This window comes from Dermacentor albipictus, chromosome 5, assembly GCF_038994185.2.
Source record: "Dermacentor albipictus isolate Rhodes 1998 colony chromosome 5, USDA_Dalb.pri_finalv2, whole genome shotgun sequence".
NCBI classification, from domain to species: Eukaryota; Metazoa; Arthropoda; class Arachnida; order Ixodida; family Ixodidae; genus Dermacentor; species Dermacentor albipictus.
In genome coordinates this window covers 15,594,716-15,609,553 of record NC_091825.1, presented here as the reverse complement: position 1 = coordinate 15,609,553, position 14,838 = coordinate 15,594,716, and the positions used below count along the sequence as shown (strand labels likewise).

At 45.2% G+C, this 14,838-nt stretch overlaps 1 protein-coding gene across 3 annotated transcripts in view; it reads right to left on the bottom strand.

The window, feature by feature from the left end:
• Window positions 1-482: 482 nt before the first annotated feature.
• Bem46 (abhydrolase domain containing 13-like protein Bem46) overlaps window positions 483-14,838 on the bottom strand; it is a 66,878-nt gene continuing 52,522 nt past the window's right edge. The window contains exons 7-8 of one of the 3 annotated variants that reach the window (XM_065438027.1): window positions 12,873-12,998; window positions 483-648 (exon numbers count right to left, since the gene is read on the bottom strand). In XM_065438027.1, the coding sequence (XP_065294099.1) occupies window positions 12,912-12,998 (87 nt within the window). In that variant the 3' untranslated portion in view covers window positions 483-648; window positions 12,873-12,911. Of the gene's footprint in view, window positions 649-2,764; window positions 2,846-12,872; window positions 12,999-14,838 lie in introns of those variants that run through there. The other 2 variants (XM_065438025.1, XM_065438024.1) reach the window with 2 other exon arrangements.

The following is a 14,838-nucleotide window of genomic DNA, read 5'->3' as shown; positions in this document are numbered from 1 at the left end:
TGAGAAATAAAGAGTCCTAAAATGATGCATCTTGCGATCCACAGCAGTTGTTTTTGAAGTAGCACATACTACAGCCACAGAGATGCTATGGCTTCGAAGTGAAGCAAGTTAGGCCTAGCGGCATCTAGAGCACCTAATTGGGCAGCATTGAACTGCTTGCATGGTCAACCCGAAAACTCTTCATTAACTGGCATTACAGCGTTGCAGGAAGCTCGTCACTAGTGTGTTCGTTCCTTAAAGGGACAGACAACTGCTCAGAACATGAATCGAGATAACCCCGCTGATGGAATGATTCCCTATCATAGTGGCTAAAATGAGCCATGCTTTTCTCATTACACATGGATTTATGTTAATTCATTCCTAAAAGTCCCTAAAAATGACCTCTGGCGCCCCACACAGAAAAAACAAAGCTGCATAATAAGTCCACCATGTGACCTTGTACTAGTGTGCGTGGTTTCCTGGTCTTTTTATTAGCACTGAAATGCAGTATACTTTTTATTGTTTTTCCCGACTTGCAGTGTGCTTATACATGAGCCTTCGTTTCTAGTGAGCAGAAAAGTGGCACTGCCTTCCTCTTTGTTTTCGATGAGTTGGCTTGGCTCGTCTATCGACGGAACGACGACGGCCAGCAATGACGTAGGCATGTACCTGGGGAAAAACACCGTACTAATATAAGAAATGTCTGTACAACAACGCAAGCTCATTGCACCAGCTTCTTATTTTCAAAAGTGGTTGAAAAGGTCAAAATGTAAGTGGTTAACCACAGTTACACTGACTCCTGTGAACGCAGAACGATGGGCAGCTTTCACAATTTGCAAGGTGGGCTATCGTCATGGCTCACACTTCCCAGCGTTTACTTTTTCAGAGGTTGCTCAGATCGAAAAATTCTGCTTACTAAATATTCACACGCTTTTGGAAGCAACCACTGCAGGTGTAAACAATACCAAGGGCGAGCTTTGTGTAGTGCAATAAAAAACTAAGTCCTTGAAAATCAATTGTCAGTCCCTTTAAGAAAAGGTGTACCGTATTTACTCGCATAATGATCGCACTTGCGTAATGATCGCACCCCTGAATTTTGTCGTCAAAATTAGTTCTTTTTTATTTCCTGTGTAATGATCGCACCCCGAACTCGCCGTAGCAATATGTCGTGTGCCAAGTCTAGCTAATAATGATCGCGCTATCTGTCGAATGCTACGCGAATGACTCTTCAAGACAAACCAAGCGGTCTGCACGCACCAACCATTCTCAAGCAGATGCCCCATTTCATTCCTGTCATCACTTTCCGCACTTCCACGACAAAAAAAGAAAAAAAAGAAGGCTACAACCAAACTTTATTATGTGTAGGCTTTATAATGGCTGTGGTCAACAACAACAACAACAACAAAAAGGTGCCTTTCAATTCTTCTCATCTGCACTTGTGGGCATGCAACAAATCGTGAGCGGGCAGGATAGCAGCCACGTTTACACTGATACGTTAGAAGTGTACCCTATTCATACGCCGACACTTGTAACACGGCTAAGATATTCACCCACCCTTAGCAGAAATGTGCCGTATTAGGATAGTAGTGAAGACAAATGCCGCAATTTCCGCAGCAAGCCCCCCATGTGTTCCTGTCACTGGTAGCTAAGCGCGCCCATGTTTCTGTACCCTCAAAGTGGACATGGCTAGGTTATTGCCGCAAGCTTGCCGATATTAACGGTATTATTCATTACTGATATGGAAGAAACTGCTTCAATGCATGTACTGTACTCACGAGAAGAATAAAAATTGCGTTCGGTGCATTTGGCTTGCTCTGCCGGCCGCCATCTTTGTATTGGTGTCCCGCATTACATACAGGGGCAACCGCCTATTTGTTGACCTGGCCTCCTTGAAACCCTTGGGTTCAGAGAAGGCAGTGGTAAAGCAAACATGTCCGCCATTGACATTAGTAAGAGGCGATTGGAGGATTGGTGGAAGTAGGGAAACGACAAAAGACGGAGACGTATAAAAGCACAGTTCGCAATAGGGGATGGAAAATTTGGGCATGGTAGTTCATAGTGTTTTTTTTTCTTTTTTCATTGTTTAACCTAGGTAGGATATTAGGCAGTATAGTAGCCAGAGCTTGGTGGCGCAACCCACCGCCCCGTTCCAAAGGGGACGCTCATATAACATCCATCCATCCAACCTGTTGTCATCCCGCAGCAAATGCGAGATGAAAAAAAAAAAAAATTCTTTGGGAAATTTAACCCGCATTGTAATGATCGCACCCCTGGATTCGCGTCAATTTTTTTTTTTACAAGGAAGTGCAATCATTATGCAAGTAAATACGGTATTTTTGTACATTCCACAAGTAGCCAGAAATGGTTGCGTGCAGTGCACTGTCCGACTCGTGCATCGCAGCAGCAACGTACACTGTATTTACGTTGTCCAGACAAAATTTTCCAAGAATTTGTCCGGTGTAGCGGATAGTACGCTAGGGTCGGTCCATTAAAAGTGAATTTCATTGCATGAATAATACAGGCAGACCAAACAAAGCGAGATGGTGTGTCACATCCGAAAGTATGTTTTATACGGATCCGTTGTAACAGGCGTGGACTGTTCTTGATCTATTAGAAAACCAGCAAAAATGCAATTGATTACAAGTAGTTTTTTATGTAAGTCTGCTTTTTTTTAATGGAATAATAATTTGGTGATGATGACTGCAGTGACTCGAGGAAGATGCCTCTTCTTTTTCTGAACAAAATTTAACATGCAAGTCAGTGAACACAAAAAAAAAGGAAGAGATAGTGTGCAAAAAATGCAAGTGCACTTCTTTACTGGCAACCATGAAGCAGGCAAGGCATATTCTTGAACAGATTTCCAATGCTGAAAAGAGAAAGGAGGAGGATTGTAACTGAAATATCATCATCAAGAGCTACACCTACAGTCACATGCAATACGAGCTGCAACATGATGCATGTGTTCAACAAGGCCCCAAGACTGCATGACAGTGCGAACGCCAGAAAAAATGGTATAATAAATACCAGTAATTGTGATGGTGTTTAGTTCTCCAATTACTTTTATGTTGGAGCTGCCGTGCTGTTATGAACACGAGAGCACTGTTTTACAGCTCACACTACATATGACCGTACATGCCAAAAGATTACATGTCAATATCAAATTTCCTTTTAGAAATAATATTGTTTAAAAGATGTTGCACAGACATTGAGAGACTGATGATTATACACACAATGCATAATTCATTATGCACACAAGGTGTAACACTAGGGTCACCAAGGTGTTTTTAGGTAGCATCTGCACAGCACTTGACCGAGGACCACTAAAACGGAGAATTATCAGCCGAAAGACATTGAGCGTGAACTGTAGGTTAAGATCCACCTCTTCCACAATGCAAAGAGTGAAATCTGATAGACTGCAGTGTGTAACGATGATATTTAGAAGCCGACTTCTGGGTCTTGCAGTGCCAGTTCATGGCCAGGCAGCCCATTTTCATTTTTTGTTCTTTTAGACCATAATTTTTTATATTGAGCACATTTAATTTCCGAGAGCAGCGATGTGAAACAGTAGATTGTGCTTCTATACCTGAACTGCTTTACGAGTTGCAGCTTGGAGTCCACATTCGTGGGCAGAACAAAACTCTGAAAACTTCCAGATTCGTAGTATTATGTCCTGCTGCCATATATTTTTGATGATCCTGAAGATGCAAGACATGCACAAAGCAAAGCTTTCAACGTAACTACCCAACAACTGAAGCAGAAATGTAGCACAAGCTATATCGCTGGCACAAATGAATGAGCAGTCTTTACAAGCAGCCAGAAAAATCACGAAGCCTTCAGTTTTACTATACTGGCCCCACTGCGGTGGCTCTCTTGCATGAAACATGTGAAATTAGCAATAGCCTCTGCGTAATATTTTTTTTTTTTGCTTGTCAAAATGTCCAGGATGGGTGACCATGATCACTAAGCCCAGTGCGGGATAAGACATCAATAAGCCCTCTAAGAGTAAGCCAAACTGAACATAACGATTAGATATTTTGCTTGCCAAGGACATTGGTAGGCCACCATTCATGTTTACAAGTGTTTGCCAACCATTTTCAAACCTATTTTTATTCTTCGGCAGATTCAATTGCAATCACTCATGACTACTTGCTCAAATATAGAGTATTCACCACTGGGAGAAACGAAACAGTACATTGCACAACGTAGAAGCTGTTGCTAATCTCAAATTCACCCAGTAGAACTGAATAGTGATCGGTCGAATAATTCGATTCGTGAATCGAATATCTACAAACCGATTTTTTGTACATTTGTACCTTCCATATGGAGACCCACACAGTGCCACATGTCGCATGTGCTATGGAGTCCCTCGTGCTCGATGCTGCCCAAGCGAGCGTATCACTTCGTTTTTGGTGAAAAAGAAATGCCCCGGCTGACGCAATAGCGGACTATCACTGCGAGCACCCGAACGCGGCAATTCGCAAAGGCGTCGCACCTCCTCTGTCTGTACAAGATTCGTTCGGGTCATCAGGACTGATCGAAATGATAACAAGATGCGGTTACAAGGAACAACAACAATGGCAACGCGTATTTCGTAAAATGTGATAGCATGTGCGAAGATCGGGCCGATTAGCTGCCGATAGGTATGCGGATCGTGCTGAATATACGGTGACAAACTTCACGCTGCTTCAACAGCTGTCAATCTAGCCTGCACGCGTAATCTCAGGAGCTAACACAGGTGATGCGCCACCCGCACGAACATAGCAGCAAGGATTTCTCCATGGCTTGTGGCCCGTTACCATATTGGCCAGCTCTTAATTTGCGGTGAACACTGCCTATGCCATTAGGCCTAATTGGCAGTATCACCGGGCATCCGCAATTAAAATTATGGTTTGGTGCTGAATCGACTCAGCTGTATTTGCAGGAGCCGCACAACACTTGGTACGGCGACAAACCAACTCCCAAACAGAAGCGCTTAACAGAAGTTGTTCGCGGCTGCTACATTTGCAACACACAGTACAGCGGCCCCTTGTTCCCAACACCATTCGCAGATGGACATCGGTGTTTTGATGTGGCTTCACGCAACCTGTCTCAAGACTAGCTGTGGATTTAAAAGGCGGGCCGAAAGTGCCATGACCTGGTTGCTTGCATTTGCACGGACGGCGGATGAACAAGGAGTGTGAGGGGAGGAGGGGCTGTTGCACAGACTTGGCGAGACCCTCTAGATTTCGGAATCTTTGACAGGTGGCAGTTCTCGTACTGGCCCTGACAATAAAACTACGCGGTCGGTGATTGTTCTTAACCATTGGTACTACTACGCACGGAACGGTGATCGAGTCATGTGACGTGTGGTCATTTCGTTCGTTGCGCAGATTGCCCTTACAATCACCCAATTGCCAGAAAGTTGGGCCAGCTCTTCTGTATTTTAGAGAAAAACAGGAAAGCAATATTTTTCTGCAATAAATAAAAGATTGCTGCCAAATACAGGTCCACAATTAAACTGAGGACTTCACTGGTATTCAGTACAAATGAACGTCTCGAATTCATTCTTAAAAAAAAAAAAACGCAGTTGATTGTATTCAGCAGAAGTTCTATTGATAAAAAATTACACGCTGAACCTTCTGTGGGAGTTAGCTAAATGATGCGTAAGCATTTGCTACGCATCACCTACTGTTTTGTCGTCATATGCTGCTGTTTGGTATAATTGCGAGAAATACCGCGAAACAATCCTGAAACAAAGAAGCATGGTTGCAACACCAAAATAATAACTGAGATGAGCATAAGACGATGACGAACACTTGAGCAGTAGCAATGTTCACTAATGTTATTTAAGGGTGCATTTGGATGATGCCACTGCTTTGTGGAAGATGAGCACTGCGTGCCATAGTATGTGACATAATTGGACAGTGCCACATTTGCTAGACATCAAACGTAGGCGTGGTCAATGGCACTGCCTGCTCTCGATGCAAACCATTATCAGCTGTACTCGGGCAGCAGCTGCGTATGACGCGGAAGTACAGGGCCTATCTTGAAAGCGATCTGCGATGGGGACAGAGTGCGTCGAATGCTGTTAGCTTCGTCTGTGCTGTGTTCTCGCCGCTTGGTTCGCGTTGAAGTGAGGGGCAGCACGAAGGTCAATTCACTCACTGCTGTGGGCCCCGTCGTGAAAGCGATCGTCTTATGTGACGGACACATGGATGGGTGTCCTTATTCGGTAGGCACAGAAATGCTTACACATAAAAAAAAAAAGAAATTTTCCAGACCTTTAGATACTAGACGAACTATAATTGGTGCTGGCGTACTAATTTGATGTTCCTTTAAATAAAAGTAAACTGCACCGTATACCTTGATTTCTATGTACCTAAGCTACTGATAGCATGTTGTATTGTTCTTATACAATGCTAGGAGACTCCCAAACATACCGTATTTACACGATTGTAAGTCGACTCCAATGTAAGTCGACCCCCCCCCATATCACGTGACAGGAAGAAAAAAAAAAAGAGAAGGGAGAGCATACTCGAGGGCGCATTCGAAAATGAAAATTTATTAGTAGCTGACATGGTCACTGGACTACAGTTGAACACGGATCTATCGAACTCAAAGGGGATCGCGAATTAATTCAATATATCAAAAATTCGATGTAAAAAATACAGGCCCAGAGACTTTACCTGTGGCAGACGATGACCCACCAATCGGCGCATTCAAGAATGACAACTATTTCCGCACACACGACGCAATGTAATGCTTTATTTGCGTGAAAAAAAATCGCTTATGTTGGTCTGCTTCTTCGCCTTGCAAATGAAATTAACCCTTTAAGGCGCCTTGTACACAATTGTGTACATTGTATTTCTGGTGTTTTTTTTCACGTTTAGGGCGCGCAATTTTTTCTTAGGTTGGCTTTAGCGCATTCCCAAACTTTAAACTGACAACCATGTGCATTTTGGGCGCCGTTTGTCGCATTTCGGTGAAGACACGGAGGAAGGAAACTAAGGAGAGGCCCTGACATCACTCTTTGTGAAGCAAAAGTGAAGCCAGAAGTTGGCGTTGCTCATGGTGATGCTCCGCCTTTTGGGCCACCCTCCTCTCTTGTTTACATCTGTCACAAAACCACGCCGTGCTGCGCGTGGTATCGCGCGCGCTCGCGCAACATCCGGCAGAGCACGGTGCAGGTAACACAGCGCAACAAGACACGGTGACTAACGCAAACCCGCCCACACAGCGCCTTTGCGACGGCTCGAAACCTACCAGAGCAACACGTGTGAGCGCCGCTCAAAACCATAACAATGCCGCCATTGTGGCCCAAAAGGCGTGGCCATACAGCAAAAAAAATTAAAAAGCAGCAAAAAAATGAGAACCTACTACGTCATTTCCGCCACACTTTTCTCCTAGCGCACGGAGGGGGTAGGGCCTCTCCTTAGTTTCCTTCCTCCTTGGGTGAAGATGTTCATATCAAAACAAGAAATGGCGGACGCTGGAGCAGCGAAGAGCGGTGAGTCAAGTTCTTATTTTTTAGAGCCGCTTTTTTTTTATTGTGGCAAGCTAAAAAAATTAGACGTGCTTGTTCATCATATGAAGTACCAAGGAGTGATAATTTTATCCATTCTGAGGAGATGACCGAACGCTAACGCTCGCACGCGCATGTGTACACGATTGTGTACAAAGCGCCGTGGTCGCTGCAGAAATGAAGAACGCTGAGAGTTGCTTTGATTTTCTTTCCAGGTTTTTTGGCCATTCGTCGTTCTTCTTTCTACAGTGCAAACAAGCATAAGAAAACCCAAAAGACAGCTGAAAGGCTTTTGGAGCTCATTGCTGATAAATGTTTCAGACATCGGGGAAAGTGACGAAGAAGAAGCCACGTGAGAAGCGACCGACGCCTGCGTTGCAGCTGCGTTCACCAACCTCACAGAAGAGGAAGATGCTGCTGTAGGGGAAACGCAAGCTGAAGAAGTGGACACTGAGAGTGCTTTTTCCTTTTGTGAACCTGGGTGCCTGCAATTATTTGCTGGACTACCACCGCGACAATCAAACGCTGCCTAAAGCTAAACTCCTATATTTGATGAATTTTCGCTTGCAAGCTGCCGAAGCATTAGTTAAGTCAGTACTACCTGAGAAAAAGCGTGGAAGGCCTTCTCTTGCAGAGATCCAAGCACCACAACCAAAGATAGGGCAAAAAAGCAAGAATATCGCTTCCTTGCACCGACGCGCACTACGACTCCTTTGACCATTGGCCCGAATCCCGCGACCAGAAGGTGCGAATTAGGTGCAAGCTCGAGAAGTGCACACGAGGCGCCCGGATATTCTGCATGAAATGCGCCATGCCACTGTGCCTGACGAAAGAGAGACATTGCTTCCTCGCATTCCACAAGTCAATTTTGTGACCACCGAGGCGCTGTGTACACAATTGTGTACGATGTTGCAAATAATAAAGTTTCATGATAACTTTCAAGAATTCGATGGTTTTGTGTTTCTTAGGTCCCAAAAAGAATGTTTATATATAAAAAGATTTTTTTCTATGCATAATTGCAAGTGGCGCCTGAAAGGGTTAAAGACGCCAACCTCGATCTTATCGAGGCTGTTCAGGTGCGAAAGCCCGGTTCCTTCCATGTCGCCGCAACAACGGCGAATCAAGCTGAACGCTGCCGCCACTTCAGCGGTGGAGTACGAGCGTGTAGCCGCGCCCTCGTCCGGATGATCTTTGTCGCCACTCGAGCTGTCAGCCTGGGTCCCTCCGACTGCAGCTACAATATCCTCGTCGGCGAGGCTCGCAACAGCCTGAACATTGCTGTCAACGTTCACATAATCGTCAGCAGACACTTCGGCTGGAACGGCAGCCGGGAAAAGGGAGGACAACTCGCGAAACGCGTCGTCCATGCACTCGTTGTCGCCGTCGCCATCTTCGCAGATTTCAGGAAGTTTGGCTGTCACGAGGCCTGCCTTCCGGAAGCAGTTGGCCACAGTATCCTGCTTCACGTCTCTCCAGGCGCCCGTCATCATTTGAATGGCCCCCAGCAGGTCAACCTTAAGCTCGGTGCCCATGCGGAGGTTCACCAAAAGCCTATCAATGAGTTTCCTCCTGTAGCCGACTTTGAACGACTTAATGATGCCCTGGTCGAGCGGCTGCAACTTTGCTGTCGTGTTCGCCGGCAGAAACTTGAGCGCGATGTTTTCGACATCGCAGGTGGTGTGATGGGCCGAGCAGTTATCGACGAGGAGGCAAGCGTGACGCCCCGACTTGCCCAGTTCGGCGTCCCACGCTTGCAGCCATTCTGTGAACAGCTGACGTGTCATCCACGCCTTCGTATTGAAGGCGTAGCGAACGGGCAACTGCTTACAGTTTTTGAAGCAGCGCGGTGCCCTTGCTTTGTCAATCACAAAGGGCTGGAGCTTTTGAGAGCCATTCATGTAAGCAGCGAGCAGAACACTCACGCGGACTTTGCTTATCTTGTCCCCGTGACACATGCTGCCCCGGACGTCGAGCGTCTTGCTGGGCAGCATCTGCCAAAACAACCCGGTCTCGTCGGCGTTGAAGATTTCCGCGGATGAAAACTTCGCGCAAATTTCCGGCCATTCCATCAAAATCCACTGCTGGATATCCTGGTTGATGATGGCTCCACTTTCCCCAGAAATGGTTTTGCCAACTATCTTATGGCGGTTCTTGCGCCTTCTTGAGCTTTGTCGCAAAGTCCAGGTTCTTGCGCTTCTTGACGCTGCTTGTGCTTGCTGCGGCCATTGCTTCCGCGTCAGCTCACCACGATCCAGTCAGACGTGTCGTGAGACGCACGCAAAACAATAATGAACACGAAACACAAGAACGCCCACAAAACACACGAATTCACTTGCGCAGCCACCGCCAACAAAGCGCTCGCGACGGCCACCTCCGAGGGCGACAGCGACGTACGAAAGGCACGAGCTGTGGTTGGCTGAGCAAAACTCGTGAAAATGCAACAAGAAAAAAAAAAGGCAAAAGGAGGAGAGAGAACCGCCGCCTTCATTCCTGGCTACCTTTTCCGAGCCGATCACTATGGTTACGCGGGGGAAGGATGAGAGACATTGAGAGAGAGAAAAATAAAAGCAGTTCCGCAAGCAGGGTGTTGCCGCAAGTCGGAGAGCGTGCGCAGCGTGAATACCGTCCGAGCCTTCCTCCCTATCGCTCTCACATTTTCCGAGCCTTTCAGGGGAGGCGCGGAGCACGCGGGTGCAGCGAGTGCCGAGATCGCGCGGCGTTCTGTATATCCAATGGCGGGTAAAAATATCGTTTGATATAAACGTACGAATTTCTATACTTTTACACAGAATTTTCAAGGGGATAATTTACGAGTTCGATACAGACAATAATTCGATATATGTGGGTTCGATATATCTGTGTTCGACGTACTCGTTTTCACTAGTGCTGCCATCGTCATCACTGCTGCAGTCCCACAGCGCGTCGTCGTCCAGCGAAATTTCACATTTGGCTAACGACCGCACCACGACATCTTGTGGAACAGCAGCCCATGCCGAATGCACCCAACCACATGCAGCCGTCAGGGAGGCTCTTTTGACAGGTCCGGTTGGCGTAATTTTACGGTCTACTGCCATCAGCCACTCGTTGTACTCACGGCGGAGCAGGTCCTTAAAAGGCGAAGATCCGGGCTTGTTTCATGACCATGTCGCACTTCACTGGCAGGGACCGATCACGCATTTCAGCGACGTACGACACAAGCTTAGCCTACAACTCCGGAAAGCGTCCAGACTTTGGCACGTGGGAAATTCCTCACTTGCCGTCACAGGTGAAAATTTAGCTTCGCTGCAGTCACCACTCTCGCACCACCCGTTCAGAAACATAGAACTTGTGGCCCGCTGCTCAGTGATTTGTTTCTTCGGTGTAAAGGGTGGCAGCCCTCTTGAACGCAGCTGTGAATGAGTGCCAAATGATTAGCGGGCCTGGAGCACTCATGACAACTGAGGAAGCATAGAAGTAGCACGTAGCTGGCAGTCAAGTGGAATGCGTCAAAGCAATGCCTTTCATCAAACTATAGAGAAAGCTAAGTGCAACAGAGAAAGAGAAACCCGCGAGCGGTGTCTGCTCTTCCCCGAACTACCGATACTCCCCGTAAGCACCGCCATTCTGAGGGTGCCGCTGTGAATGGAACAGCGGCGCTTCCATCAACTATCGACACCCCCCCAAGAGTGTTGTGTGCACTGTAAAACTATCAAAAATGTTGAAAAACCCTTCCAAAAACGAACAAATACACGGGATATCGAAAAGCTACGGGTAGGGCCATAGAGCAAACATAAAATCGTAACTACATTGTAGTTCCCGTTGGTCTCGCTTTCTTGGCGGTGCCATGTTTTGGTTTCGATTGTAAGCCAACCTTCCCACTTCAGATTTTCAAATTTAGAAAAAGTGGTCGACTTACAATCATGTAAACACGGTATGCAGCACCGCGTTTTCTCGCTCAAAATTTGTAAGCATTAAATTTTGTAAAAAGAAAACTGATATTCCATATTTGGCTTTCTTGATGTGATTCAATGTTCTATTTGAAATCTATCATTCATTATTCTGAAACCGCTATTGAAAAAGGCAGTGGGCCTAGCCTGCTGCCTGTTTGGGAGTCACCTAGCATTGTACAACAACAATACAACATGCTATCAGTAGCTTAGGTAGATAGAAATCAAGGTATACGTTTGTGTAAATTGAGTAGTGTGGGGGGGCAACGAGTGCACACGTGTGTATGACAACAGCAGCACAACGACATATGCCTACCAGATATAAATTAGGCTGCACTGGCCAGCGGCAACTCGAGGCCATGGTGGAAGATGTGGAACAACGTCTTTACCAGTGGCGTCGCGTACAGTGTGAACTTTCAGGCAGGTTTTCTCTGCCACCAGCAAGCTGAATTCCTTATGTAGGAGGGCGACCAATTAGGATGACCTCCCGCCAAACCAAGGATGCTCAAAGAAGCATCAGGCGCCATTAACTAACTGCCTCATGAGGGTTGTCTGTGACATCCCCTTAGCTGTAGCTAATCCTACGAGGGGCAGACCATGTGTTGCCTCAATAATAGCCTCGAGGAGCATGCAAACAATGTAAGAGCGAAGTATGGCAGCAGCCTGGCTTTGCATTGCTGGTCATGTGGGTGCACCCCGAAATTCAAGGAAGTCACCATCATTCAGAGGCACGTAGATCAATGCACACACGAGAATAGTGAGGCCTCTGTCAAGTGCGGCCCTCTTTACATCAGCATGGCAGCCATGCAATTACCAGACAAGGAAATTGCGTATCTGCAAGAATAACAACCTCTAACCCCATGTAATCAGAATCCCCCAGTCATTCTTGTGATTATTTTGTGATATGCACGTGTGTGTCTTGATTTGTTTTGTTTTTCTCTGGCTAATCTTTTGCCTTCGTGCAGTAAACTTTAGCTAGAAGTCAGCACCTGTGTCTTGCGTTACCTTAATCTTAGCCCCGTTTTTTCGTTGTTTTTAAAATAATACGTCATCATACCAACTAGCCTGGCTAACCACCACAGTGAAATACCCAGTGTCCCAGCATGCCTGTTCGGGCATGTACCAAGCAGCACGTACTCAGTGTCCCTAGTTGTCTGCACGACAAGACCACTAAGGCCAGTGCCTGCTAAGTGGAAGGGGGGGGGGAGGCAAATTGCTTTAAACATATCGCTCTTTCTGTTCGACACAGTGGCCTATAAGTAGCACTTGGTTGTGTAGGCAGAGTCTGAATTATGAACCGTAAGATGTCTAATGTCTATGCTATCTTTACATATTAAATCTGTGGGGACAGTGGAAGAGCCGCAAGGCTGTTCGAATTATCAGCCGGCAATTGTAAATGCAAGCTTCAAGGCCACCTCATGTAGTACAGCGTACAAGCACAGAAGCTGCTCATAGACAATACCTACACAAACATACCAAATGTGCAGAGATCCAGCGGTGCCACTTCAGATGATGTCGGCTGGCACGTGAATGCATGTGTGGCCCACGGGCCACTCTGAGGCACCTCGTTGCAGATGGCTGTTGGCAACCAACTACGTCAAAGGCAAAAGGCAAGTCATTCTTCTGCACTATACTACACATGAGTAATTGGCTAAAACTGACTCAATTAACGAGATGAAGGGGAAACCAAGGGGCCCTATTTTTGTCAGTCACAACCATATTTAAAAAAAAATTATTGGGTTTTACGTGCCAAAACCACTTTCTGATTACGAGGCACGCCCTAGTGGAGGACTCCGGAAATTTTGACCACCTGGGGTTCTTTAACGTGCACCTAAATCTAAGTACACGGGTGTTTTCGCATTTCGCCCCCATCGAAATGCGGCCGCCGTGGCCGGGATTCGATCCCGCGACCTTGTGCTCAGCAGCCCAACACCATAGCCACTGAGCAACTACGGCGTGTACAACCATATAAGGCAAACAGATAATGAAGCCAGGGAAAGCACAGGGGAAATTGTCTGTAGTTTTAAACTTAAGTGTAGAAATGGTAAGTAAAAGGGACACTAAAGGCAAATAATAAGTCAAGCTAAAGTGATAGATTAGTGCTTGGGAATCTGAAAGGCGTCAATATTATCGCAAACAGGGCCTTAGTAATCGAGAAGCTGAGGTAAATGCAGGACATGATGTCTAGAATACAAAGAAAGTTGATTACGGCATTCAGTTACTGATCAGAGCCTGTCAATTCTTTAACCATGCTATACTTGTCTCGCTATATTATGCTTTTATACATTCTCACATTAACTACTCATTAATATGTTGGGTAAATACATATTATACTCAACTCAGTTCACTTCACTTCAAACTTTACACAACCAAACAATCAGAATAGTCACCTCTAGTCCATATAATACTAACGCTCTCCTATAGCTACACTGTAATAACATTCTCTCTGTCAAAGAAACTGTGTTGTATAATTTGGGTACACTTATTTTCAAGTTCTGAATAATCAAGCTTCTGCATGTATAATTCCTTAAACATGCCTGATAAACGCTAATGTTACTGGATTTGCTTTAAACCATAATTTCATTTTACCTCAGGTGCGCACCAACTATGGCAAAAAATCAGTTAATTTTTCAGCTTTTTCATTTTGGAATTCCATACCCCTTTGCGTCAAGACTTCGCATTCAACATCCATATTTAAAAGACATCTGAAGAATTTTCTTCTAACAGAAACTATTTAACATTACCTTTTTTTCACCCCTATTATTTCAATTATTCCGCTGCTCCAGAAGCTTTCTTTTTTATTAATGGTCATGTATATTTTGATGTCTTTCTTTTTGTTGCTTGTATTGTTGCATGTTTAAGTGAACTCTATCGTTCATTACTGTCAATTTCATTTAGTTCATTTAGTTTTACTGCATATTTTACTCGCGATTGTATAATTTCTTTCGTTAGATTTTTTGTAACGCCTAACTGCACAAGGATATCTAGTTTTGTATTCTCCTTTACTTACTTTCTTCCATGTTTCATTATATACGATTTTAATGTGGTGCTCCTCGTTGCTTTAGAAAAAGCATACTTATAAAAACAGGAGGTCCCGATACAGTCATTGACTTTGGGACCTCCTTCTGTATATTACTCTTTATTTATAACCCGTAATCGCTAAAGAATAAAAAGAAAGAGACTACACAGGGATATTGAAGCACTTGGCAGATGACGAAAGCACCCCTCAGTTAAATTCTGTCACTAGTACTCAACCACTCGTTGCAAAAAACATAATTGTATTGTATTAGAAGATGAAATAAAATGCTAGTTGTCCAGTTCTATTTCATTTTTAGAAAAAGAACTAATTGAAATTACTTTTGACAACAACAAGGGCAGTGGAAAGCTTCGCCTTCACTGGCTCTGCGTCATGATGGCACGTCATGTCGTCGA